Source organism: Lichenostomus cassidix, chromosome 4 (genome assembly GCF_008360975.1).
Source record: "Lichenostomus cassidix isolate B80296 chromosome 4, HeHo_3.0, whole genome shotgun sequence".
NCBI classification, from domain to species: Eukaryota; Metazoa; Chordata; class Aves; order Passeriformes; family Meliphagidae; genus Lichenostomus; species Lichenostomus cassidix.
This window is the reverse complement of record NC_139484.1, coordinates 42,709,205-42,732,899: the sequence shown is the minus strand read 5'-3', so window position 1 is coordinate 42,732,899 and position 23,695 is coordinate 42,709,205. Positions and strand designations below refer to the sequence as shown.

General features: G+C 37.4%; 1 protein-coding gene and 1 long non-coding RNA gene across 3 annotated transcripts in view; one reads left to right on the top strand and one right to left on the bottom strand.

The window, feature by feature from the left end:
* Positions 1 to 3,503, top strand: part of TUSC3 (tumor suppressor candidate 3) — a 120,744-nt gene extending 117,241 nt beyond the window's left edge. For both annotated transcript variants that reach the window (XM_085058879.1, XM_085058880.1), the window contains exon 10: positions 3,218 to 3,503. In XM_085058879.1, coding sequence (XP_084915005.1) covers positions 3,218 to 3,233 — 16 coding nt within the window. In that variant the 3' untranslated portion in view covers positions 3,234 to 3,503. The remainder of the gene's footprint in view (positions 1 to 3,217) is intronic.
* Positions 1 to 23,695, bottom strand: part of LOC146438337 (uncharacterized) — a 333,685-nt gene that overhangs the window by 143,923 nt on the left and 166,067 nt on the right. The window lies entirely within an intron of this gene.

The window sequence follows — 23,695 nt, the reverse complement described above, 5'->3', positions numbered from 1 at the left end:
TTTTCTGAAACTTCTAGCACAGTTTCATTACTCATAAAACTTTAAATTGTTCTTTCAAGCCTACATTTTATCATTTGTTGTTTTAATCTCAATTCAAATGAAATGAACACCTGAAAATTCTATGTTTTCATAATTTTTCATTAAGTAGCTTTTGAAAGAATTTTTTAGAACCTTCCTGCGGTTGAATGTTTCATTATCCAATTATTCTTCATAGCCATTGTATTTCAGTATTATTTACAAGAGTAATGTGAAACTTTTTAGTTAAACCATAAAAAATAACCAGCCTTCTTGAACTATAGATTGATGGAATGGAAAATACATATTCTTTATTGGCTAGCAGAGAAAATGAACTGAGCTGTGAGAAAGCATGATAAATAAAAGATGCCTTATTTTCATCAAAAACCCATAAATGTTAAGTCAGACATAAAGTATTCATTCATTGCTTGAGGAAGGATGGTCAATGCAACAGGAACACACAAATTGCAAGATGCCCCAGAGCTTCAAAAATCCTCACATTCGCTGTATACACATGCCTACCCTTGTAATTAAATTAGTTTCAGTAGAGAAATCCTGTATAATATTGAAATTGAAATTAAATGCAAGTGAATAAAATAGAATAGTTATTTCTTGGAAACATACTGGAAAAGTATTAGTACGTAGAACAAATAGTATTTGCAGAGATATAAAATTAAGTTTTTTAATAAACATGAGCACACTACTAACAGTCTTTTAGATGCTTCATGTTGATTTCATGCACAATTAAATTGATCCACCTTATGTTTATGAATTGGTAAATCTGCTTCTCCTAAACACCAGGATTCACACTGTGGTCTATAGTGCCCAGCAAAATTGGCTATTTTCTTTAAAACTGCAGAAATCAGGATTATTTTAAAAGACAGGAAGACAATAATACGCAGTTGTCAAAACAAAGCCCTTACCTGTAGCATTTTCTATACTATTTCTGTTAATGTGGCTAAAACAGTATGTTATTCAGGAAAAAAGCTGCCCACTGAAATGGAAAGCAACACAGCACAGTCTCCCTCTGGTCATCTAAACCATCCAACAGCACGCTGAATTCATGAAAATCCACATACTTCCATATTCTACGCTATGGGAAATGTTGACTTCAGTGCTGGTTCATAATCCTTTAAAAAAATGGGAGATCTGAATTTTAGGTTTCTGGACCCATGGCAGGTCTCTTAGGAAGGCTGTGTTTCTTCCTGTGGCAAGCAGTTTGTATGCTCTTCTCTCAGTAGCACCTTCCTTCTGTGGTTACCACCATTAAAAATGCTTCCTTTTGCTTTTATGCCTTCCCGTAAGTCTTACAGTTTGCCATTTGCTTTTACCTATTATCTATTTCCATCTAGTTAATGTCTGGAGGGGCACAGTTCAGCCAGCCTTTCCTGTTCCACTTCACCCTGCTTTGCATAAGGGGATATCTTCTGTCTATCTGCAGATCTATCCCAACAGATGTTGTCCAATTTGTCACTCTTGATTTTTCAGCAACTGCCCACCCCCCATCTCCTTCTTTGTGGCTGCTTTGTGATTTTTCATGGTGTTTTGGCTTTTTGTAGTTTTCCATAGTCACAGAATGGGTGGAGTTCAAGTGACTCCTGGAGATGAATCTCTCTTGTAAAGCAGGTTCACTTATAGCAGGTTGAAGGAGATCATTTGCAGGCAGGTTTTCACACAGAAGGAGCTTCCACAACCTCACTGGACAGCCTGTTCCACTGCTCTCTCACCCTTGAAATAAGAAAATTTTTCCTCATATTCAGATGGAACTTGATATCTTTCAGCATTTTGCCCTAGGCTTTTTCTTTCTTAGGCTTGTTTTAGAATTTGCAGTGTTTCTCTTATCCATGTTCTGTATCATGTCTCTTGGCTGCTAAAGATACAGTTCCCGTATAGACAGAAAATAAGGATCTATAGCTGTGGTAGTAGCATGTTGATCCCAAATGACACTGCTGTATCTGTATTTCTTTTCTGTTTTATTGAGTCTTTTATACCTCTTAAGCCTACCAGTGCTACCTCCCTGATTATTGTAATCTTCAGCCCATCCCACTCTTCCCTCCAAACTTTTTCTCCGCTAGTAGTCCTCTGTCTTCTCCTCTCTTATCCTTTCCTATACATGGCCTTACACATCTATTCTAGATGTGGGTTATCTTTTTAGTCACATGTGTTCAGCATTCTCTTACTTCTCCAGTCAGCCCCCTACAATTCATCTCTCCATGAAGTTGTGCTTGCTAGCTTTTGCCTTTTGTTAATCCCTTCACCCTGCAGCACCCAGCCAATTGCCATCTGTCTTGCCTTGGTTTGTATGTCTTACCTAATGAGCTTGTCAGCTTTTTTCAGCAGTGAACACCTTTACACTGATATAGTCTTTTAAGCTCGTAGCACTTGTATTTATGTTTTGTAATGACTAATTAATTAATGCCATGAATTGAAAAAGTGATGAAATTACTACAACATGTATGCTAGTGCACACTGCATATCTAGGAGTTGAAAGACCTACTGGGCAAAGCCAGAGACAGTACTTCCATTCAGCAGTTCCTTGCTTTTGTGTTTGTACAGTTAGTCTGTAGTCATGCACAAGTCTCTCTGTCTCTGTCTCTGTCTCCCTCTCTCTCTCTGTTCCCTTTTCCCAATCTATGGGCCTTGGTAAAGTACTTAGAAAGGTGTGACACACAATGCATACCTACATTTTAGAAATACAAAGTTTCCTTCCAGGTGTAAAGAAACAGCAATGTCACTGTGCTGAAAACTTCTTAACTTATTAGAATACTAAGAATTTAAGAGTCTGCAACCCTACAGAGCCTTGCCAATTGCTATGTACTCTCCCAGCTCTGGCACCACTTCAACAGTAAAAGAAGATGGTTTTAAATAAACCTGAAATATCCCTTGGGAGAGATTTCTCACTTAAAGTAGTAAGAGCAGATGCAGAACTTGATTAAAGAGAACAGATGTTTGAAGAGTGTTTTGCTTTTTAATTTTTTTAAATAGGCAAATTTAAGTTTCAATCACTCATGTTTTATTTGATAACTTTCATGCTTGCTTAGTAATTACTAAATGGAATATAAAAACTTAAGAGCTTATTACACAAATGTCAAATGACTTTTCAAATTAATGTTTTGAAGTCCTTGTTTATTCTTTTCAAAGAATTTTGGTGCTATGTTTTATATGCATTTTCAGCATTTAATCATGTTTTCTTTCTTTTCAGCTTCTTAATTAAATGAGTTCAAGAGGGATTCATTTAGAGCTGCTTACCATGAAGATAAGCTATAACTGCTATTTTCAGCCCACCAATGTTACATGTATTCAAGAATCTTTTGTTGGTTCATCTGTTTTTGTGATAATTTATATAGTATGGTGATAGAGAAATGAATGCAGTTTTATGCAATGAATGCGTAATTTATAGAAGCATATAGTAGACATCTCATTGGGAAGTGCTAAAAAGTTATGAATATAGTGTGCTCAAGAATTTAAATAAATTTCAGTATAATGGGCTTCTGTTTAAGTCTTCCTTATTAACTGTATTACATGGATCCAAAGGGTATTTCCAAGGTTTTTCACCTGAAGTTTGTTTTGAGATGTGTTTTAGAACTGAAAAAAATAGCATTAGTTCCTTAGCTACTATTAAGAGAAATATCCTTGAGGAAACTATCATTTAGTGACTACAACTTACCTTCACTTTGCTTTGTAACAGAGTATTTATGTAGAGTCTCTGATCACCTCTGACATTCTGAACCATTAACATAAAAGTGTATTCTACACATTTTCATCCTGGAGTTCTCTTCCTGATTCAGCAGTATGCAGAATACATACATTGCAAGTTCATCTCCCTCTTTTGCCAAAGGATGCAATTCATAATAGAATTCATTATGGAATCTTGAAGGCAAGAAGGCTTACAACAGTCAGAACTGGCATTCTTTTAAGCTGAGTCTGTGGTGACAAAATGGGAGGGTGGGGGGCAACAATATTTGATAACCCACAATATGCTTATTTTCTGAAGTAGCAGCAGGAGGAAGGTATTATCCTGAATGATGCTTGTAACTCAGTACAGATGAGTCTATTGGAACTTTAGTAACAGCAGTTGCCAGTTTTATGTGTCCACCCAGCTTTGTGAAAAGCTTATATAGGAATTAGTAATGCCATTTAAAAAGTCAGTTTTTTAACTGTTCACATCTCATATTATGTGAATTACCCATAAATCTTTGTGTGCACCTACAAAGTATATTTTCAGTGGCTCAGGAAACAAACCATCACATGATGCTCTACATCGGAGTCCTGGTTTTTCTTTTCCTCCCTACTGGTAGTTTTCCAACTGGTACTTTTTCATGAGCCAGTTCACTGTCAGTAGCAGTTGGAATTTCTTCATTCATAATATAAAAATGCCTCCAAATATGAAAATAAGATTGACTAGTTTACAAAGCTCATTTCATCTAATGCTTTTATCTATTTCTTCTCTAGAAATAGAGGTTTGTTAAGAACTGGGAAACACTTTAGGACAAAAAAAAGAGGAAAGACAGCTTATATCTTACACAAAAACAGAGCAAGACCTACTAGCTACCTAGTGGAAACACCAGAACGTTGTAGAGCAGTATTTAAACTAGAAGCTGGATGAAAACTGAAACTCAAAACACCTGGTTCACTGATTGATGTGGACTGTGAAGGGGGTTGCAGCCTTTTCAGAGGTACTTCAGCTGTTATTCAGGCAGGCAGATCAGCCTACCCACTATGCCAGTTGACTGGCATGTGGCAGTGCAAGGAAACCAGGACAGAATTTGCAAGGGCTTTATGTCAATGCTAGAAGCTTGAGAAAGGGATGGAAGAATTAAATTGTGTGGTATTGAACAACAGCCCTGGTATAACAGGCATTCATAGCCCTGGTGGGAAAATAAATAAATCAGTAGAAGACTATTACTAGGCTAACAACTTCAGGCTGGCACAGCTGGATATGTAGGTGACAAAGAGGGGCCATATGGGAAAGATTACATAGAGTGCAGCACAGACATCTTACAGGAGAAACAAGAAGCATAGCAGTAGGTCTCCATGGTTGGAAACTTTATTCTAAAAAAGAATTAGAACCATGCTACTTACTGACCTTTAATCAAGATGACAAGAGTGATTGGAAAGTGAGAGAAGAGAAACTGCAAGTTTCAGACATGAAGTGAGAGATCTCAAGACCTCATGCTAATGAGACTAAATATTTCAGCTTCTGATGAGGTAAAGCATTCCAGTGACAGATGACTGCCTCCTGGAACAACTAGTAGATCAAATAGTATGCAAATCAAATAGTATCCAAATTAAAAGCAGTAGCTTGAGTAGTGCGTGGGTACTAACATAATATGTAAGAAGTATTCATGGAATAGCTACTCTGTACAACCAGTAGGGTAAATGTCGCAAGACAGGACAGTCAAAGTAAAATCTGAAATAAGCTGGGGTATTTTAGAAATAAAGGCAGCTAATAATGCAAATAAACCTCCCTCCCCATCCCGCCCAAACAGCAATAAACAACAAGCAAAAAGCAAGACACCTACAAATAGCCTGGTGGCTGTTAAATACTTCATTAGAAGCACAGCTAAAATATGTACCACAGTTCAAAAAGAAATAAAAATCACAGCACCGCACACAGGTCAACTGTAAAATAACTAGTCTAAGAAAATCATCTGAAGATGATGCTCCTGGTGGTAGCATGATAGCACAAACATTTTAAAATACACCAAAAGCAGGGCACCAGGCAGGAAACTAGTCAGAGGGGTGATGACAAAAGTTCAAGGGGCACCCACTGATAAAGACTGTGACAGAGAAGCCAAATTTTCTGTGGCAGCTAGGCCTGAAGATTTAGGTCAGTGTGGTCCAACACATTCTCTGTGATTGTTTTAAATAGATAAACTAGGTGCTGGTAAGATCTTGGGATCAAATGGCATTTATTAAAGAGCTCTGAAGGAAATCAGATGTGAGATTGCAGAACTGCTGAGCAAGGTGTCTTCAGCTGTCATTACAGATTGCCTCTGTGTCAGAGAACTGACAGATTGCCAACACAGCTGTCACCTATAAAAAGGAGAGTCTAGAGGGAAGGCTAAGCCATGGACCAGTGAACAATTTCCAATCCTGATGGGATTGTCGAGTTGGCAATAAAGAATAAGCTTACTGAGAGCAAGTATAAACATAGTCATCTGAAAAAGGTGTAGGACTTCTATAAGGGAGCATTTAAGTTCACTGTGTCAGAAAAGCACAAGGATAAAAATCCTTTGGTAAGGATTTATTGAAGAACCTCATATGGAAGAGATGTCCTTTTCATGACTTGAAAACCTGTTAAAAGATAGCAAGAGAAGGATAGGGCTTAATGGTCACTTTTTATGGCAGTAAAGTCAGAAATAGAGTCTTCCTGAAGATGCTGGGACCACTTGAATACATCTTCATCAGTGATGTGTAGAAAATGCATGTGTAGTGCAACCTACATTACAGATTAGCTCATGGTACTGTGCTGATAGGGAGAGAAGTCCACTAAAACTTTGATGGGTAAGACTAGGAGGTTTTGATGTGTAAATTTGGGAAGGCATCTAGAGAAAAAAAAATCATACCTCATTGAGCTAAAACTGAGAAAAAAGACATCAGAGTAATAACTGAACAGATTTTAGTAGAGTTGTCACTGTGTGTTGACAGCCAAAGAGATGTTCGGTGTCATCAGTAGAGGGGTTTGGGTAACAAGACAGAGGACAGCACTACAACTACACAAAATCTCTCTGTGGATTCCTATTGAGTGAGTTCTGTATGTGGTTCTGATCTTCACGTCCCAAAGACTGAGCAGTTCAAGGTATAGGGAATTGCTCAGGGAGATAGAGTTCTTCCTTATGAAGGGACATGGAAAAGACAATTCTTCAACTGGAAAAGACAAAAAAACAGCTGAGTGGTGAGTATGATTGTGGGTTACAAGTTTATAAATGCATTAAATAAGCTGCATAATGAACGTTCACCAAATCCTACAATACTAGAATGTGCAGCTTATTTAAAAGGAATTAATATCCTTATTATTTTTTCAAGTTCTCTGTCACAGGAAGTTAAGGTGATAGAGAGTATCAGCAGGTTCAGAACAGGGTCAGAAAATTCTTGGTCACAGTTCCACAAGAAATTAAAGGTGCGCTGTTTACCATCCTTAATGCAGTAATTCTAAATGCTGGAGGGAATATGCAGGAAATAGACCACATTCCCTCTAAACAGTGTCTCCAATCTGTCTGAATGTAGAGCTAGGTGGGCTTTTGTTCTGACCCCCTCAGGCATTTTGTGAGCTCATTAAGAGCTGTGAAGGAGAAGGGGGGTGACATTAATGAGACCTGTATGATCTACTGCAACTTTTGTTCTCAAGACAGCACAAATAAGCAGGCCTGGAAAGCACCAGCAATAAAAGAAGAGGCAGACACAGGTATTGGCACAGCTCAGAAGGATAAGAAGCATTTCAAAAAACCCCAATCCCAAGGCATATGGTCAGGAAAACCCTGTAGATAAAAAAGTACAAAAATTAGCAGAATGTGAATACATACAATAGTGTATTTAGATCTCCAGTGCTGAGTGACAAGTATATATGCGATCATGTTTTAAAATATATACAAAAATGTGTTATTAACAGCTTCAAGACATGCAACATGTGTGATGAATCAGAAATCTATGGCTCCTCTTCTGATGCCAATGCATGTTAGGGAGAGCTGGAGTTAATACTGTTTGTATTAACTTTGTTTGTAAGGTCTTTCCTTCCTGGAACATTCATGAGGAACTGATAACTGAGTTCCTGTCATTCTTTTTAAGTGATAACTTCCAGCATTACAAACTTATCACCCTAAAAACGATAGCCTTCACAGTAGTATAGGGACAGGTTGGAGTTTTGTTTAAAGAATAAACCAAAGCAGTGAGAAACACACAGCTATAGCACAGGCAGTAAGAACTGCAAGTCAACACACAGCAGGCAACACAGACTCCTCCATTTCTTTATGCTTGCTGTGCTGTATGCTACCTGGCACATACGCCTCCTCTCACCCTCAGGTTTAGTTATTTTTCGAGACCTTAGCAAGCATATGCAAAGGCGTTATCTCCACTGTCTTTCATCCTTATGTAACAGCAGCTTCTTATTTGTGTCATTTTTCTGTATCACAGGCCTCAGTTTTTACATGAATCCAACTGTATTTGAGGAAACCTTGTATGTTTTCTTGCATGTTGTTTGTTTTTAACTAGATGCTTATGTAATTGGAATAACATGTGTTGTCATTAAAGGGACCATTTACATGAAAATGAAATAAACCTGAAGGTGGAGATAAGCAAGCAGTGTCTCTTAAAAGTACTCAGATTCTAAATGAACAGGAGAGTGTGGTGCTAAAACGTTTATGGCACTTTCCGCTAGTTTGTGTTTGCAGCAGTGGACACCTACAAAGTTGTAATAAAAGAAATTCATACTTGAGGATCAAAGTATTGGAGATTCACAGGAGCAAAACCCTGCAACTGAATCTGCAAAGAAAGTGTAAAAAAAAATCACTATTATTTTTTAAATTAAATTTATCTCCAGTTAGTCTTCAGGAAAGCCAAATAAATCTCTCTCCACTGTGATGTTAAGTGACATTAATAAGGTTCAGTGTCCTGTTAAGGACCTAGAAATTACCTCCACATAATTGCAGATGTCTCATGAGGTGGAGTCACACACAAATTCAGGACCTCACTGTTAAATGATTTAAGATGTCCTGAGTTACAAACTCTGGTAGTTATTCTTCCAATTCTTTGTAATACATGAACAAATGAGTATGATTTTGCTCTGTTTGGTACTACTGAATAACTATATTCAAGAGAAAAATGTGATACAGATGTATGTGCTAGTGTGAGTTGAAGATTTTATATGCTTGTTGAGGCTTTGGAGTTTTTTTTACTCCTTGATATTTTTGGTCCTAGAGGATTTTGACCCACATATCTTTCATTTCCAAATGCATACATCCACGTACAAAGGAATGCCTCATCAGGAGTTCTTAATGAAAAAACTTCTTGTTAGAACGTCTCAAATCCAAGAGCAGACATTCCCCTAAGCACAGTGCATGTATCAACAGGAACTCTGTATGTTTTTCTCTGAAGTATGGATTCACACTACATACCCTAAGAGCTAGGCAAGTTTAGAGCTTGTTATCTGTCGTGGCAAACTGAACCCTTATCATCCATAAAGATAGGGTAGGTCAAACAACTCAAGTCTTTAACTTCCTTTGACACTGTCATATGGAGACAGGTGAACAGAGCTTTATGGGGTGGTTTTTAATTTTATGTTACCTATGCTAAAAATTTTAATTCCACGTCCTCCATTTACTCCAGTTAGCTATACTACTATGCAACAGAGAGGTGGCATGAATAAGCAACCCCAAATTTCTTTCTTTGTCCAACACAGTAAATGTTTGATGCCCAAAGATGCATCATCGTGTATTTTCAAGGGATGTTTTTACTGTGCATTAACACAGGTATATTTTGAGATTAGTAACTTTCATAACATTAGGCTGTGCTGGTCCCTCTACAAGTACTTGAATTAAATAGGAAATATTTTTCTGGTTTGTATTTAGCCTTTCTACCTTGCATTTTAAGAATGCATCACAAGTATACAGAGTAATGAAAAGCCTTAGAAGTTCCAAAGTTGGAAAGCTTTGTTTTATCTTCTAATAGTTACATTTTTGCTCTAGGAGTCTGACTCTAGAGAGAAAAAAAGCCTCAAGGTATGTCATTACCAAGGAGCGCTTCGGGCAAAAACAGTGCAAAATAAGAGTTTGTCTAGGCTGTAGCACACACACTTCCATAAGTATTTGTTTCCCCTCCAGTAGCACTTGGTGCAGGAGTTTCATTCTTTGGTTTTAAGAATAGAAAACAGGAAGCTTTACATTGTGTTAAAGTGCTGTTAGAGTCCTGTTCAGTTTTAGTTTGTTTTGTAATAGTAATATTTTCATTAGCAAGGGAGTCATTTAGCAGAATGAAGGTAAACAGAGCTGCTTATTTGTATGAAAATATTTTCATTGGTCAAAGCTAGTAGAAGTTATTGTTAGTATTAGAAGGTTGTAGCTAGCTTTTGCCCTCGAGAGGGCTATCTACTACCAGTACATCTCATGGCAAGTAATAAATCACCTCCATTTTGAATTTGGATTTGGCCATCTATCTGTGTCAATAAAAAGTCCTCTCTAATCAAGGTATTTGAAGCTAGGAATAATCACACCTGGTGCTAAACAGCCTTTAGTCCTTCCTTTTCTATAATTTCTCACTCTCCTCAGGTGTGTTTAACCAATTCTTTCCTCCAGCTGCCTCTTGGATAGGGCTTTGGCAGTTGATGGCCCAGCTACTATGGCACTTAAAATCCTCATCAGCTAATTGCTGCTCAGATGCCCTGTTTTCTCCAGACTCTTGAATCTTTCACTCGCCATTTTCAACTGAGAGTCACAGAACCAAAGAGGTCGACTGGACTGTTCTGTGCCTTCTCAGAGAATTTCATGAACTCAGAGGTGTCCAGCCCCAGGCCAAAGCTCCCTGCCCTCGAACACACATATCCCATGATTTCCTGACCCAAGCAACCTCTCCTCCTTAGCAGCTTCCCTGCTGCTCTGCTCCTAAGGTGATGCTCTCAGAAGAGGGCTGGGCTGGCCCTATTCCCCTGCCTTCTGAAGCAAAATTATGTTCCTTTCCACAGCTTGTGCATTATAAAATACCAAGAGGAAACAAAGCTAAAAGTCAGTCTCTGCTGTACAGCATCACATCAGTCCAGAGACACCTTCCTGCAGTTAGCAGCCCATTTGTTTCTCAAGAATAGGCTTAAAGCAAAACAAAATAACAGATACAGCTTTGCAAAAATAAAGTTGGCAAACAGTATTTTTCATACAAACACTGCAATCACTTGCACCTAAGATGTTCAGTTAACATATAATGCAACAAAAACTTGAATACAGAGAAGATGTAGAAAGAGCAGAGTAAGCATTTCTTCAGCACTTCTCATTCCAGGAGAGCAGGATATAGTCACAGTTCATTGCTTTATAATGCTGCCTCTGTCCTGAAGCCAATGTAGGTTCATTTCAAACTTACCCTCACAGCTCAGTTACTTAGGAATTTTTATAAGTTCTGAGAATTTTAATGAGCATTTTAAATGCCTCAAGACATTACTGACAGTAATGGTACAACTTCATCCTACATCCCTTCTTGTAATCACATCTGTCAAAACCCTTAGCCCAGAAGTGCTCAGCTCTCGTGCAAGAGCTATCTTACTGGAATTTCCTTAAAGGAAATTTCCTTTCCTGCTGGGCCTATAGCTCCTTCCCTAGAGTGGTTTCATTAAAAAAAAAAGAAAAAAAAAAAGGACCTAAACACTCATACACATTACAGCAAATCTGAAGACCACATTTTAGTTCACAGAATCAAAACAGTGAAAGCATTCATGGCAGTGCATTATGCCAGTGAACAAAGCCACCATAATGTATATTCAGGGATATATTAGTCACCATCAACCTACCTACCAGCTGGTATAACCCCATAACTATTAAGACATAAACATTCATATTTATTTTTAACAAGCTTGTCAGAAATTTCTTCCACAAAGCAACAGCAAATAACCTACACCTTTTTCCCTGTGCATTCAGGGACATTTGAGTGCCCCTGGAGACTCTGTTTATTATGAAATTTTGTTTCATGACAAACTGAAAAAACCCATTTTGGTCTCTAAGTGCTCTTCAAAAGAGGTGTGTAGTATTACAAGGCAGAGCACAACAAGCCAAGGTGTCCACTCTACCATATTAAACCTGTCTGTCCTTAAAATCCTCTAATTTCATGGTCTTTCTTTCAAGCTTCCTTTCTTGCCACATCTTATGTATGTTATAAAACCCTCCAAATTTACCATTCCCTCAAGAGGCTCTCTACTGCTATTAGTCCACAAGTATCATCACTTTTCCTTCTGAAGTGGCCTGGTACTTTCAAGTGTCATTCACATTGAGGGATACCTGAAGAAGTGCATTAAGGAACTTTGGTTTCAATTGGTTGTGCTTTCTGGGTCACTCTTCCTTTAAACACCTCTTCTGTCTGATTCATTTCAGGAAAACATTAACATTTAATGTCATTACAGGCTTAACTAGATATTTATCATCCTCCTGAAGGAAGGAATTTCCTTTTTGCAGGCTACAATTTTTGTGACACTAATATAAATCAGCACTGAAAGGTGCTCTAGTATGTCATGTATTAATAAAGGCAAAAAACTGGGCAAGATAATAGAGATAAATGAAGATGTATAGCAAAATGGCTTGATACAGACTAGCTTTCAGCACAATTTTCAGATGGGGCAAGGCAAGCAGCAGTACTCCCAGGAGTGTCAGAAATCTGAAAACAAGAATACTGCTTAATATTTAGATTTATAATATTGTTATGTCGGTGGATTTATAGATAAATTACAGGTACAAAATGTACTCTTAATACACACCAGCTGTCAATTACCACAAGCTAGCTGCAATTAAGTAACAAGCACATCCATGCAAGCTTTCCTGGAGTCCACTTGCCATACTCCCCAAACCAGTGTTTGCATTGTGGAGAAATAATGGAATTAGGTTTCATTCTCTCCATTAATATTATTTGCATTCAGATATGCTATGTGTTGATAATCCTTTATTTAAACTTCCACATGTTAGTTGCCGTCAACAGTATCTGGTATTCAGGTAAGTAATTAAATAAGTAAAACCAGAAAGCTATGCTTGTTGTAAGGAACTGCTGGCATTCAGTGCTAAAACATGTACAAAGAACTTGAATGCACTATTTTTACAAGGCAGAACACAAAATTAGGTTTTTCATAGTATTGATGGTAGGAAATGTCTGGGAAGAGCTCATTCAGCACATACTCTGTGTACAGAGAGGATGCTGCCTGTGATTTGACTTTAAAAAAACAACTGTAGGAGTAATTGGCTTGTGGATCTGTAATACAGCCTTGTATGTAATTAGGATTACAGCTTTATGAGATACAAAATAATGAATAATCCTGGCTTATAAAAGCAACAATTACATTTTACATTAATCTTTTCTTATGCAAAGTAGTTGTCTTCCTACTTAGGAATAATTGATTGGTTTCCAATTTGCTTGGTTTAGGAGACTGCTGAGCTGAGTTCTTCATTCATGCTTCCAGCAGGCACACATTTGCACTAATTATCAGTATCATCTTCAAAGTCCTAATAAAAAGTGTCATGGCAAGAGCAAAAGTGCTTGGTGCTTCTGATAAAGAGGTTAAATCAAGCTTACAAGTCTCGTACTATAAAGCAACTTTGTATCTACAAGTTATGTCTCCCATACTTTCTACTTCAGTTATTACTTTCATCACAGGACTATAACAGTAAAAGAGAACAGGCAACATGAAACATAAAAACATGGAAAATTTCCAATTATAAATGCAAGTTATGCAGTATTTGCAAGCAGATATGAGCTCCAGAAGATGGTAAAGGCAACTGAAATGTAAATAAATAAAAAGCAGCTGACCAAAGCAAACAAACAAACAAAAACCAACCAAACAAAAAAACCTCAACAAAAAAACCCCACACATATTGATTTTCCACTCCATCTGCATGTAGTTGTCACAGGCATTGTGATGGAAGGTACAGGCTGCTTTGCTCCCATCCAGACACAACCCCAGGAGTGAAGGACATGGCTCATGCTCCAAGGGTGCTGTACCTCTTCTGCTGGCACAGTGTCAGGCAAGTGGGAAAGATAATTCTAGGTTAAATAACTCATGTGTTGACCCATATTCATAGCAGCTCCACATTCTTAGTCAGGGTACCTTAATAAAATTCAGCCTTTAAAGACAGCATGGCCTTTCATCCTAACCTCAATGAGAGGATAGAAACAACTCAATCTCAGCTACCTCTGATCAAGAAAATCAGGAATCTCAGATAGACATAGCACTTGAAATGGCTTCACATGTCCCATACAGTACAAGGAGACTTGTATTTTCTCCTGTCAGTTCCCAGCACAGCACAAAAAACTCTGAGTCAACAGGATATGCAAGGAATGCTTTGGTAGAGTAAATTATAAGAGAGGTGTACATGCACATTCAAATACCAATAATTTTCAGAAAGCGATGTACCAGTACTGCCCCACTATTGGGCTGAAGTCCCTCAGCTGTGCCTGGGACAGCCTCTGCCATGCAGAAAAAGCTTCTCCAACACCAAGGGAAGCTTCTGAATTCAGGTCTCCCTGACACCAGTCACACACCACTATCATTCATGGAATCCACACCATCCATATCTCTAAGGCTTCCTTACTCTCTGGAAAGCTTCAGGTGCCTCCTCCTGCTCTTTTATTCCCAGCAGCTGATCCCATTTCCTTCAGCAGTGTTTTATTCAGGAGGTTACCCTTGGCCTTGCCCCCAGCACGTGTGTAAATCCTACTGGTGCAATGTGTAGATGTTAATTGGAAGCTTGAATGTAGCTGAACTTGTTATGTGTGTGAGCTGTGGCTACCTTTTAGAGCAGCTAAATGAAAATTAGCATAGTCTATTTTAATTTGAAAGTACTTTCCCTAAAATATGCATATTCATTAATATACTATTGTATAATTAGATCTATTATCTCCCTAATTATACTAATTATATAATATTAATTAATATGCTTCCTTTTTTATGGTTATATTTTGTTCAAAGTAGAGAACAGTTCTGGAATTCAAAACACAGAAGATTTGAAACTATCAATATGATCATAACAATGAAAGACACTGCTTCCACTTCTTTTTTTCCTTTTTTGATTGACATCATTGCTCTTACTAATATATCTGAGCTATTGCCAGAATCTCCTGCAAAGGATGCCTTCATTAAATTTTAAAGCTCGGGTGTGCACTGAGTGACTGCCTGTGAAATGAAAACTCTGTTCTAGTGAGATTCAAAGCTGAGCACAAGCTCAAAGGAAAATTGCTTCTCTTGTCAAATCCTTCTTAAAACTTTGAACAGATTTCCACTTAATCATCTTCAAATTCACTTGCCTCCTAAACTAGTGATGCTTATTTGTAGCATAGGCAAGACTATTTTTGTATTTACTGTTGAAGCTGGGCACCACTTCCAGGTTGATTGCCAGTATGTGGATACCTTCATCTGCGATAGTCCTGAAAGTGATGTTTGTATGACTTGAAAAAAAAACCAAACAGGTATTGTGCAGGACTCGAGCTATAAAGATGAGGGTCCTATTTTTCAGGCCCTGGCTACAACTGTATGGTCAGATAACACTTTTCACATGTTTTTTTGGGAAAGTATTATGCCAAATACTTCAGCACAAATGCATTGGGCTTTTTCCTTCTTTGATCTAGCTCCCTTTGATCTAACAGCTAATGTTTAATTAAGACTAATCTGCTAACGAAAAGGAAAAAAATTACAAAAGAGAAAATTAATGGTCATGCCGTCACACAGGTCACCCTCTGACAAGGTCTGCAGCTTTTTCAATGAGAATCTGTTTGATGGACTTACTGCTTGCCATTAGTGCTCTTGTCCAATGTCACAGGGGCACATCCATCAAAGTAACTGTTCATGAAGTATGTTGTACTGGTGCAAGCTGCCAGTATGAGAGATGTAGTTACACTATTGAGCAGTACCGTGGATGGACCCATTTCCTTCTTTTCCCTTTATGCTAACAGAGAAAATGATTAAGAGAAAATGCTAACAACTTCAAAGAATGCTACTGTCCTTGCAACTCCAAATATTAAACCCTTGCATCGTTTTTCTGAATGCAACAAAATGAAAAATAGGTGAGAATCAAAATAAAATTATAAGCAAATAAAAATAATTCAAGTTCAGTTGCTGAGAGGTCTGAAGCTGTGGGTAACATCCTGCAGTTGTATTGTTCTCTGCAGAACCACCCAGGTGGATATCACTTAACTCCTGTCAAAGCCCTCGCTGTGTCCCTGCAGGGGTATAGCACAAATCTGGGTAGCCACATCACTTGGTATCCACCCCCTTTCCTCACCAGTGCTTCCTGTCCTGCACCTGGTGTGGACGTCATTATCTGGACCCATCTCAGGAATCAAAGAGCTGGCACATGGAGGGGTAAGGGAAAGGGAGCACATCACCACTGAGGGCACATGGAGCACACTCTTTTTTGCATGCCACTCCCACAGCTCCTCTGGCTGGATGGCTTCTGGAGGAATGACCATGTCTTCTCCCACCTCTCCCCTTCTTACCTAAAGCATTTCCTGCCTCTGGAGACAGCCTCAAATGTCTCTACCCAGAATGGGAGAGCTTGCTCTCAGAAAGCATAATGAATTCTCTATGGAACACTTACTTTAAGCGCTTACTAAACTCCAAACATTTCATCCTAATTAAATAATACTAAAAACCTTGCAACATTTCTCCTGTTGAATCCTACAAACTTCACTGATTCTGTAACTCGAAGAAAGGTAGGCCCTGAAGTTGTCTAAAGGAATAAAAGATTTTAGCCTTTTCTGTGAACATCAAGAAAATGAATGAAAAGTAGCAGCATCTGTCCTAGAGAATTGTGCAAGTCACAGTTATGGTTTGCCCATGTAGCTGGTGAAAAGTGATATGGCCAAGGAAAATGGAAAGTTTTAGATGCCAAAATCTGAATCTACTTGGAACTATTGATCAGTTTAATCGATAAAATAAAGCAGAAAGAATAGAATTGCATAGCATAGCACAGCATAGCATAGCATAGAATAATAGCATTGAAAAGACAATAAAGTGAAATGAAGTGAAATAAATTAAACAAGATAAAATTAACCAAATAAATGGAAACCCTTCCATACTAAATGTAATTAACTGCTGGAGTCCAATCAATATCTTAGAATTGTATCAAATCTACAGAACTCAGTGGCTGGGTTACTAAGATGAGTCTAATAAGCTGTAATGATTGATGAAATTATCAACCATTTGCAATTACACATAAATATTTTATGGAAAAAATCACAGTTGCAAAATTTGACTGCTAGACAGAATTACAATCTGTGAATGTATTTCAAGGAAATTAGCTGTAAATTGTAAACAGATTTTGATTATTTATGTGTTTTTAATGTTTCCTTAAATGTTTGTTGATAACATTTTCTGCTTAGTTAAACTACACATTTATATAATGCATACTACTTTTGTGAATAATCTTCCTTCTTCCATTCTGTGTGTAACTTTTGAGCAAAATTGCTGATCATTTCATAAAGAAACTTGAACAATTTAAAGGTTCATAAAATCTGATTGTAAAAATCTCTTCATATTCTGATAGCATGTGGAATAATATCTGCATTTGTTGTCTTATCAGCATGTTTCTATAGTAATAATCTGCATAATTGTTTGGTGCAGATTTGTGTGGTAGAGCTCCATTACCAGGAGTCTTTGCTTTCTGACCTTTCTCCCTTCTGACCACTGTTTGTACAGCAACACCTTCTCTGCTTTGCCTTGATAAGTGTTGTTCCCCAAATAATATAATGAAACATCATGGACTACTGATTTTTTTTCCCCCACAAAATGTTTTGTTTCACGATTATTTTTACCTGTTACTGTTGTGGTCACACCCAGTCAGGATTGGTGACAGACAGTGCATTAGTGCACTCAGCTACTGGGGAAACAGCTGTAATGCTCTTTCTTTCTCCTCAGAGTGCCACAAAAATCAGTGCATGAGATGTGTGAGCGCATTTTGTTGTATTTGAAAATATTTATGGTTAGGTGTTTACAATAAAGTTCCAGGAATTTGCCATCTTGATTACTGTGAAATAATAAAATTAAAATGAGCCTCAACTGCATTCTGCCTCTTATTTCACCCTTCCACTTTTCTAGACATTTAAAAACCAACAAATTGGTTAGATTACTAAACAGTTTTTGAGATGGGGAACTCTAACACAATGCATTATTTTGAACCTTTTAAAGTAAATAAAAACTTTGCAGGTGTTTATTTTATAAACATGTAAATATTCTCACTGAAGAAACTGAATCTGCTTTACTGTGTCTGCATCCCATAATATCATTATATTGTCACTGCTAGATTTCAGAGGTCTCTGTGCTTGTTTGACAGACAAATGTCTACATGCATCACTTGTAAGGGGCCTTGGAAACTTCCCCACAAGAGAGCACTTGGCCTCATCTTAAATATATTCCCATGAGTTTTGAGTTTTGTTGATCGCTGATATTATCAGAATTGCATCTTATTACTACTTCTATCAATGCCTCGAGAGGAGAAATCAGTTCTAATGCTTCCACTGATCCATGGAGGAACAGTAAAGCAATGGGGGAAGAGATAGGAATGTACTTGAAGAAAGAAGATAAATTTCTCTGCTGATGATGAAGTGGGATGTTTTGCTCCTGAGTGCTTCTGCCTCTTAATTTGCATTTTTTTTTATTCTGTAAAGAAAAAGGAGTTACAATTCATGACTACCTTTATTTGTTTCTCATAAAATTCCTTGGGATTTACCCATCAAAGGAAAAGGTTTAATTGCATTGTCAGGATTCATCTAATTGCCTTTTGACTTGAAACTCATTTCCTGACATGAATGAAAAACTTAAAAATCATAGGTCCTTTAGGAAAATTATTTTAATTCCTTTAACAATGACACTGATATTTTGCAGATTGAAAAGAGGCAACAAATCTAATTTTGTAAACACTTGGCACAAAAATCAATGTAAACAATATGAGCAAACATTTATAGAATCTGAAAATGAAGTAAATGTTGCATAAGGAAGAGAAGAAAAAAAACCTTGAGAAGCAGGGAGGGAACTGCCAAAATAAAATAAACTACTGCTGTCTATAACTTGGCAACAGAGACAAACCTTTCCCTGACTCACTGCGTTGTCACCAGCACTGGCTGAGCTCTGCAGGCAGCATGGAACAAGCAAGATGACAAAATCCAAGAAGAGCCAGGAAATGTCAGCAACAAGACATGGCAGGTGACCATTCCTTCATCTGGTTTCCTGACCATGTTTTCAAGGGAGATGTATTTATGGAGTAGTGAGTATGCAGAAAGCCTCACCTATCTCGAACATTATTCCTGTTTAATCTCTATCAAGATGTTTTTCTTAATTTTTGTGCTAGACTGGTGGTGGGAAGATGGAAATGGGTGGCCTCAGGGAGGGTGTCCAGTATGATAATCCAGTTTATGGGACTGATGGGTATCTCCATTCAGAAACCCTAGGTAGAGGAAATTGTTATATTCTCCATTTAACCAAATTACTTCACACATACTATGTTCTCCAAAGTCTAATTAACCATTAGGTTACAGATATTCTTTTATGTGTAGTATCATTATAATTCCCCCTTATGTATTTAACATTTCTGGTTACCCAGTGTATTTTACTTTCACTTTTAATCTTTTTTTTTTTTCTTTAATTTTTTTAACAAAATCCAGCAATCAGAGAAACCTGGCTAGCTTTAGACACTTTGGTTACAGTTTTTGAACTAAGTCTTTGACTGTTCTTTCTGCTGATTTGCAGGAGCTGACAGATGATTAAAGCTATGTGTGTCCAATCACCAAGAAGTTATTTCCCTTTCTACATTTCCTGATTGACAGGAAAGGTGAGAAATGAAAAGTTCAAACAGAGAGTAGCAAATGAGATAATTTTAAATTTACCACTGTGAAGAGAAAGCAGCACTTTGCATAACCAAACAGACAAAAAATAGTGTCCCAAATGTCAGAATTTTGACACTGTGAGAATTTTTATCCAATTATGGTTTTGACTTTCTCTTCAATAGCGGGAACTAAGACATTATTATGATGTATCCTATGTTCATCAAAATGTATTTCATTATTTTGCTTTGGTGTGTCCTTTGGAGACTTAAATGTGTTTAAATGCCGTGCAAAATTTAGAAAATCAATGGGGAAGGGAGGGGAGAGAAAGAGAGGGGCGGCAGGGCAGGGCAGGGCAGGGCAGGGCAGGGCAGGGCAGGGCAGGGCAGGGCAGGGAAGGGAAGGGAAGGGAAGGGAAGGGAAGGGAAGGGAAGGGAAGGGAAGGGAAGGGAAGGGAAGGGAAGGGAAGGGAAGGGAAGGGAAAGGAAGGGAAAGGAAGGGAAAGGAAGGGAAAGGAAGGGTATTCTTGAGATAACTGTCAAAATAATTGCAGTTGAAGATTACTAAAAGATAGATGATATAGCAACAGTAGAATATAACCAGAAGTGGGTGTACTTGCCCTTGTAATTTTTTGAGGGCTGCTGAACCAGGAACTGCAGTTTAAATTCTGGGAATGCATTAGACAAGGAGACAGACTCCTTGCAGAAATGGAGACTGCTGTAGTCAGCCTGTCATCACTGAAGTTATTCAGAAGTTCCACATGCACAGACTTGTGTTCTTTAATCCCTAGTGGTCCTGGGCTGCAAAATATTGTATTGGGGTTACATGAGTCAATTTATTCCAGGCTGACAACCTATCACACAAATACCTGAATCATGTATAGATATAGAGAAATAGGCACACAACTATGATGTAAATTTAGGTGCCTTTGGAAACAGTACAGGGACTCATATTTCTTGAAATTCGATTTCAGTGTAAACTAAGCTTATTAAGTTTCTTAGTCTTTTCACCACTCAACCTAGCCAGCAGACAGCAGTTAAAGCCAAATTTGGACCACTGTTCTTGTCCAGAAAATCCTTAAACTCAGTATTTGAAATCATCATTGCCTAATCAAGTATTTCTAGTAATTTAGAGTTCAGAATAGTTGGTCTTCTCATCATGACAAAACAGGTAGCCAGTATTTTTAAGATGTCTAATTTTTTTGGTGTTCCTGAAAGGATGTTTGCTGTATGTCAAATTCATTAATCTGTGACTTAACTAATACTAGAACTTTGTGCCTTGTCTGCAATATTTAGTGAATCTATTGGAATATTAGTTCCAGTGGTTATCTGTGTCTGCAGAAGTAATTCATGCTATTTTCACATTTATACAGCAGCAATAAAAAACAAGGAACAAATCCTGATGAGTCAGATGTAAGCACATTTCATTTGTCTTTGTGTCTTAGAGCCTCAACAGGTATGCACAGCATCCACTCTTTTTTAGAAGTCCCTTGAGCAATCAGGATTCCATGAGATTTACATTTCCTGCTTCAGTGAATATTTGGGAATGTGTTGACCCACTTCATCTCATTTGGGATTATTTTAAGACCCAGAAGAATGAGTAAGAGAGAAAAGTAGTTAACAGGCTACACCTGAACTACACAGTGTTGTGCTTCTCAAGCAGGCAACTAGTGGCAAGTGACTAATAAGCCCTGTAGAGAGAGCTGTGCTCTTTAATCACACATTGTCTGAGAACATGGGGCCAGCTTCCCACTACAGGGGGCTCACAGTGATCCAGAGAAGGAATTCAATGCCTCTTCATTTTCAATATGTATCATAGTCTCAGAAATCCATAGACAGTTTGCCCAGGGAGTAGGTAATGGTTAATGTTGTGTTCTAGGCACAATTTTACTCCATGTTTTTAACCCAGAGAATAATTCTTGTCAATTAATTCCCCCATGATTTTGGGTTCAACTGAAAATTCTAAAGTATTGGAATGCATTTGTTAGAAGCAACAGAAAAAAAGTCATACTTTATAATTAAATACTTTTGTTTCAGTCCCAATGTACTTCTATATTTCAAACTATTTGACTCTTTGTCTTTGAGATAAATGTAATAAGATTAACCCAATTTTTTATCTCAGGTATTTTAATTTCCATGTACACTGTGTGCAGTGTTGGATTTGGTCATGTTCCAGGCTCATAAGTGCCTTTCAGCAGGACCTTCTTTGAAAGGGCTGTGAGATCTAATCTTGAAATACTTCCCTAGTAAGACAGTAATTTTTTATATTTTTCCCAAAGGTTTGCTACTTGGTCAGGCTTTTTCTTTTTTAATGGCAGTTTTACATCTGCAGAGCAACTGAGTTTATGTCCTTTTCCCCATAACCCAGTTGGTGTGTTGGAATTTCAGGACATTGCATCCTCCTTTCTGCAATAAGTTTGGAAACCGCTTTATGTCTCAATATTTAAGTGATTAACTCAATATTTCTTGCCTATTTTAAAAAAGTTTAAAATTAGGAGGCTATAGGGATTTGTGTGAGATTTCCTCTAATATGTCAAATAATTCTAACTTCTAGCATTATCCATGAAAGACAAGAAATGTGAAACATAAGCTCTGTCCTCTGTGGGCAGATTGCCTCTGGCAGATAAAACTGAAGGAATGGACTTCCTTACCCTACATCTCCAAAACAGCAATAGTTGCAAAAGTCACAATATTGCCTTAAGGTTATTTCTTATCTTACCAAATGCCTTGAGGGGACAGTCAATCTTTGTTCTCTCACACACATTGAAATACAGCTCACATTCATTTATTAAGGGAAGGAGAGGTAAGGATTTTTTATATTTTTTAACTTCTTTAGAAATATGTTCCTATAAAATTTCATATTATTACATGGCATTAAAAGATATATCTATAAAATAAAAGAGGGAAGGGTTGATTTAAGAAATATTGTTCTTCAGTATTGAATATATTCATGCTTACTGAAGGCTGACTTGTTTGGATCCCTTAAAAACATACCTTTCTCACCAATATAAGATGAACCAATATAAGTGGTGACATAAAATATGGCATTAACGACAGCAAAGCATACAACAGCTTGCTTGTTTTTCTCCCTTAATTTAAAAAAATGTGGATTTAAAAATAGCTGTAATGCAACCATTTAAAATCTGCTCAATGCTTTCCAGTTTGAAATTTTGTCTAGTACAAAATGTTGGCAAGAGTTGTGATAAAGACTTCAATTTGAATTTCAGCAATCTAGAGTTCTGGTTCTCAACATCAGATTCCTCTGCTTATAGTAAATAGGAAGAGCTGATGTCTGGGCATGGGCAGACACAGAAGATGTCAAATACAATGGAACTAGTTTATGATTTGCTATAAACTGTGCTGGATATGCAATTTCAAATTTAAAACAATGATTAAATATATTTATATTTATATTTATATTTATATTTATATTTATATTTATATTTATATTTATATTTATATTTTTTATATGAAAGGTAACTTTTCTGGCCTAATACTGAAGAGAGCCAAGAGATGATGTGCTATCATTTTAACAGCACCTAAGATATCAAAAGGGCTTTACAATGAAGAGCAAACCAAATCAGAGCCAACATTTAGCAGTTTTATAGTCTATAGGTCAAAGCTTCCAAACATCTTTTCTAAAATCATCCCAGTCTAGGACCACTGTCATGACTAATGTCAGGCTTGTATGGCAAATATAAAACATGCTAGTGATCTGATTATTTGCATTATACATTCAGACATTTTGATTTTAATACGGGGTCAAGGTGGAGAGAGACAGCTGGAGAAAGGTAAAAAAGGCAGAAATGTGCAGTATGAAGGACTTTCACCTTTAAGGATAGTCTAGTCACCCAGCCTCCTTAAAAGCTGGGCTTTCCATCACAGGAAAAGAGAGTGGGGAAAATGCCTCGAAAGTCAATACTATCCCAGTTTCTGTACAGGTAAATGTCATTAGGAAGAACAATAGGAGGTGAGTAGAGACCATTACACTATTGCTTGTTGGAAAGCTGGAAATGTTCTTGGGCAATCTCTAGTTACCTCTGAGAGGAGTGAGAAATCCAACAATGAGCCAGTCTGGACAAAGCAAAGGATAATTTGCCTTCTGAAAATGTGGAGAGAACAAGAAGTACAAAGAAAGCTGTTTTATTAGAAATTTCATCTCTTCTCAAGATATGTGCTAACTATTGCACCAG